The sequence below is a fragment of the Macaca nemestrina genome, chromosome 3 (genome assembly GCF_043159975.1).
Source record: "Macaca nemestrina isolate mMacNem1 chromosome 3, mMacNem.hap1, whole genome shotgun sequence".
Lineage (NCBI taxonomy): Eukaryota > Metazoa > Chordata > Mammalia > Primates > Cercopithecidae > Macaca > Macaca nemestrina.
In genome coordinates this window covers 29619707-29625025 of record NC_092127.1, presented here as the reverse complement: position 1 = coordinate 29625025, position 5319 = coordinate 29619707, and the positions used below count along the sequence as shown (strand labels likewise).

At 34.3% G+C, this 5319-nt stretch overlaps 1 protein-coding gene across 1 annotated transcript; it reads left to right on the top strand.

The window, feature by feature from the left end:
* Positions 1 to 3682: 3682 nt before the first annotated feature.
* LOC105488646 (large ribosomal subunit protein uL23) lies at positions 3683 to 4212 on the top strand. Its single transcript, XM_011752905.2, has one exon. It carries the CDS (start codon positions 3693 to 3695, stop codon positions 4161 to 4163), a length of 471 nt encoding a protein of 156 aa, XP_011751207.2. The 5' UTR covers positions 3683 to 3692; the 3' UTR covers positions 4164 to 4212.
* Positions 4213 to 5319: the final 1107 nt, after the last annotated feature.

Here is a 5319-nt window from a genome sequence, read left to right as displayed (position 1 = left end):
AGGAAAAAGCATTATTTGCTTATTTGCTTTAGTGTCTTTCTTATTCAAAGTGTTTCTTAATGTTCAATAGTTGTAACTTTTAAAGGTGAATAAATGGATGTCTAGCACTGCCTTCGATGCCAAAGGAGTGTCATTTGAATCAAGATATCACTCGGTAAAAGTGTCTATTTTCTTTAATTTTATACTTAGCAAAATGGAAATATAAATTCAAATGTGTAACCCTGTCCTCTATAAAATGAAGATGAATTAGTCACAAGATGATTTTTCAAGTCCCATCTAGTTTTTTAAAATTTAGTAAGTCTGAAGAGACACTTAAATGTAATGGTTACATATTCTGTTAAGGTTTCTGCAGTCATTATAAACGTGGAAATTTTCAGAACAAATAAAAAAAAATCAGTTTTTCACTTTATACTGCCCACAGCAGCACAGGCTATGTCACTATCTCCTTTGCAAAGTTGAAATATGTTTCAAGAGTTTAATCTTACTAATTGATTTAGGAGTTTGAACTTACTGACTTATTTGTCGATTTACTGTTGATTGCTTTTGCTCTCCAGTGGCTGAAGATTTGAGAATCAGCAGCATCTCAAGAAGGCAGAAAAAATACTATTATAATAAGATACGGATATGATTAGAAAAGAAATAATTTCTCTCATTTCTTTTATTACCATTTCCCTACTGCCTCTTAGACCTATTATGAACTGTTTTAGAGTCTATGTGTTGTATCCCAGCACTCATTTCTCATGCTTTCTCCTGATTTCTTATATGATTTCCTAGTAGATATTCCAAATGTAAGTGTAGAAATCTGCACCAAAAAACCAAAACTCAGCATTGTATATTGATTTGTGTTTTAAGAGAGACCTGAATTTACCCAATTCTGATGACCAATCATTATTTAACAGTAGAGAAAGATATTCAAATATTCGTTGTTTTAAATTCTGATGAAATATTATTTTATTGAGAGGCATAAGGAGAACTCAAGAGATGCCTATTTAAGTGAGGGGAAAAAACCTGAAAAGAATGAGGGTTGAAAGAAAGGTAATAATCATTATATGCTTAATCTCCCATCCAAAAGGAAAGCAATATATATGAGTTCTCATTTCAAGATGCATGTTGTGCAGAATTAAGACCATTTTTGGTTTTTAAGTTTACTATGGAGAAAGTTTGAGAAGAGAAGAAGAAAAACAGATTTTTATAGTGCCTATGATATCCTGAGAAAATCGACTTGCTTTACAAAAAATAAAATTATAAACACAGCCCCTAAAATATATCAATTATATATATAATTAGAATTATTATTCAGTTTGCTAAAAAGGTGATTCTTTCATTTGCAACAACATGGATGAAACTGGAGGACAGCCGGGCGAGGTGGCTTATACCTATAATTGCAGCAGGCAGGTCACTTTAGGTCAGGAGTTCGAGACCAGCCTGGCCACAATGGCAAAACCCCGTTTCTACTAAAAATACACAAAAACATTAGCCGAGCGTGGTGGTGGGTGCCTGTAATCCTAGCTACTTGGGAGGCTGAGGCAGGAGAATCGCTTGACCCCGGGAGGTGGATGTTGCAGTAAGCCGAGATCATCCCACTGTACTCTAGCCTGAGCAACAGAACCAAACTCCATCAAAAAAAAAAAAAAAAGAATCTGGAGTACATTATGTTAAGTGAAATAAGCCAAACATGGAAACAAAACAAAACAAAACAAAACACCATACCGCAAAACAAAAAAAAAAGTGTTGACAAATCAAAGCAGAGAACAGAATAGTGGAGGTGGGGTGGGAGTGGAAATGGGAAGATACAGGTCAAGGAGTACAAAGTAGCAGTAATGTAGAATGAATGAATGTAGAGAACTAAAGTACAGCATGATGTCTGTAGTTAATATTTTATTATATTGTATGTTGAAAATTTTTGTTGTATGTGGAAACTATTATTAACTAAAAGAGGTAACTATTTGAGATAATATACATGTTACATTGTTTACCTCCAGTAATTATTTCACTGTGCATATACATCAAAACATCATCTTGTTTACCTAAAATTTAAACAAACAATTTTTTATTATCTTATAATGGTACTATAGTGTATAGCTGATTATCATCTCCTTGACAGAAACTTTGCAAGACTTTAATAATTTTCTTGTACATTTCTTTTACTTTGTTGCAGATAACTAGATGCTTAATAAGAAGCTTTTGGGTTATGGTGACTATTTTTGACTATTTCTGTATTAAAATATTCAGTATTTCTCTTGTTAACTGTGTCAACAAGTAAAATTGGAGTTTTAGTTGGAAAAATGATGGAGAGTAAATTCTCTAATTTACTCTTCAGAGTTATACTGGCATTTGTCTTTGATAAACAAGGATAGCCTTCATCTTGCTCATAATAAGCCATGCAAAACTACCAGTAACAAGCCAACTTGCATGCACTCTGATGGTCTCTTTCCCAATTTAAATGTGAAAGTAGGCCCAAGGGCCTAAGTTCATTTTTCTTTCATTTCCTTTACCTGTCCCAATTTTTTTCTAAAATTTTTTTACTCTAGATCTTCTTTTCTATTATTTTTTCTTTATATTCTTAGACTATAAGAATAGACTAGTCTTAGACTAGTCTTCCTGTTTTTTATTCAAATTATGCTGAACATGATATTCAGTAGTCCCTGCCTATATGTTTGAATTTCAAGTAAAAAAAATGGAAATCACTATATTTTCATTTACAAAAGCCAGAGGAATTCAAATGTATTGATTTTATACTTAGTTTAATTCAGAAACTGATATTTTACCTTTGGTAAGCTTGGCACTAACAAGCCATAGGCTTTGCACATATCAATTCTAATCACCGAGGTTCTGTTTTAAACATTTTTATAATGTTTAAAAAACATATATTTTAAATTTGACATACAATATCGTACATATTTAAAAGCATGATATTTTGAGACACATATGTGCAATGATCAAGTCAGGGTAGTTAGCACATCTATCATCTCAAACCTTTATCATTTCTTTGTGAAAACATTCAAAATTTTCTCCTTCAGCTATTAAAAAAATACAACAAATTATAGTTTAGTGTAGTTACCTCACAGTGCTATGGAGATCTACACCTTGTTCTTCCTGTTTAGCTGTAATGTTGTGTGCTTTAACCAACCTCTCCCTCTCCCGCCTCCTCCCTACACTTTTCAGCCTCTACTAACCACTCTTCTACTCTCTACTTCTTAATCACTGGGATTCTAATTTCTCAGAGGTAAAAGGAGTATTTGAGCCTGTGATTATGATTTTTTCAAATTTAATATTTAATAAAGAATAGAAAATAATATGAATTTAAATATAATTTTAGGAAATCTAATACAAGCATATTATAGACAATTTAGAAGATAAACATTATTTACACTTGCCTCACTGTCGTATAGCCATGGACAGAAATGTAGAGTATGAATCAAATGCATATACAGATGATAAAAATCATGTGCACGTTCCTGCAATAGTTCCTGCATCAAATAGTACTTAATAAATACTTTATTTCCTCTTTTCTTTCCAATTCATTATGACACATCCTTTTATTCTCTAATTATTTATTTAGCTACTCAGTCATGTATTTTTAAACTTACTGAGTTTAATTTTCTTATCATTAGTTTCTTTATCTAAAACTTTGAACAATAAAATTTGAATTAATTATGTGTTTAAATAAATGGTATTGCCTTTTTCACAAGATGGCGCCGAAAGCGAAGAAGGAAGCTCCTGCCCCTCCTAAAGCCGAAGCCAAAGCGAAGGCTTTAAAGGCCAAGAAGGCAGTGTTGAAAGGTGTCCACAGCCACAAAAAAAAGAAGATCCGCACGTCACCCACCTTCCGGCGGCCCAAGACACTGCGACTCCGGAGGCAGCCCAAATATCCTCGGAAGAGCGCCCCCAGGAGAAACAAGCTTGACCACTATGCTATCGTCAAGTTTCCGCTGACTACTGAGTCTGCCATGAAGAAGATAGAAGACAACAACACACTTGTGTTCATTGTGGATGTTAAAGCCAACAAGCACCAGATTAAACAGGCTGTGAAGAAGCTCTATGACATTGATGTGGCCAAGGTCAACACCCTGATTCGGCCTGATGGAGAGAAAAAGGCGTATGTTCGACTGGCTCCTGATTACGACGCTTTGGATGTTGCCAACAAAATTGGGATCATCTAAACTGAGTCCAGCTGCCTAATTCTAAATATATATATATCTTTTCAACATATGCATGCCTCTCTGTCAATTTCTGGTTGGGCTGGGAGGCCACACACAGTACACTGACATAACAGGGCTTGGGCAAGACTCCTGTTCTACTCATCCTTTTGAAATATTCACCCTGCCACTCTACCATGTGTGAACACTCCAGAGATCTTTGTGACTAGAGTTAGTGTCCTAGGAAAACCGGAACTCAGAACTTGCCTCCATGGTTGAGGGTAACAAGAAGCAGTACAAGAACCCCTTCTTTTATCCCTGGAAGAGGCTGTGTATGAAACCAATGCCCGGGGTTTGAAGGGCATTAGCATCCATTTCAGGGGAGTGTGGATTGGCTGGCTTTCTGATAGCATTTTGTCCTCACACACCCATCTACTACCTCCAACCGGTCTGTCTGCTTCTCTGACCCCTTGCCCAATAAAGGACAAGGACTTCAGGAAAAAAAAAAAAAAAAAAAAAAAAAAAAAATAAATAAATAAATAAATAAATAAATGGTATTGAGATAGTATGCCTAGTTTTACTGCGTGGATATACATGATGTATTCTCACTTATTTTCCCATATATTTTGACCTTCTTTTACCCGTTATTCTGATTTATTTTTTATAATCATATTGAAGTGTATATACTTCTCTAAGCTATCACAAAATCTTTAAGATATAAGATAGAGTATAAATAAATAACATACATATTCCCTTCATTCTAATACTTGATGAATTCTCCAATTTAATGCATATTTTTAGGTCGCTATGAAAGTCTCTTTCTAACAAATACCTCGAATAATACCACCTTTTGCCATCACTAAAATCATTCTATTTGGTTATGCATTTATGAAAAATGGTGTCTGGAGGATCTGCTAACTGGTTCATATGACATGACACCACAAGATTACTCTTTGAACAATGCCAATTTAATCAGGCCACTCTCATTCATAAATTCAATATTATCAACATAGTCAAGGTCAAAAGCTTTAATATGGCATAAATATTCCGTAGTGATTTGTTTTCTTAGCTTTTAGAAAGCTTATTTCCTGCCTTACCCTTCTTTCTACCTTATATTCCACTCACATAGATCAATCTACAATTTTCTCAGGAGTTATTATGTTCCTGAATGCCTCCACAT

Coding starts and splice junctions, on each gene's coding strand:
- LOC105488646 (XM_011752905.2), top strand. CDS start 3,693: ATGGCGCCGAAAGCGAAGAAGGAAGCTCCTGCCCCTCCTAAAGCCGAA.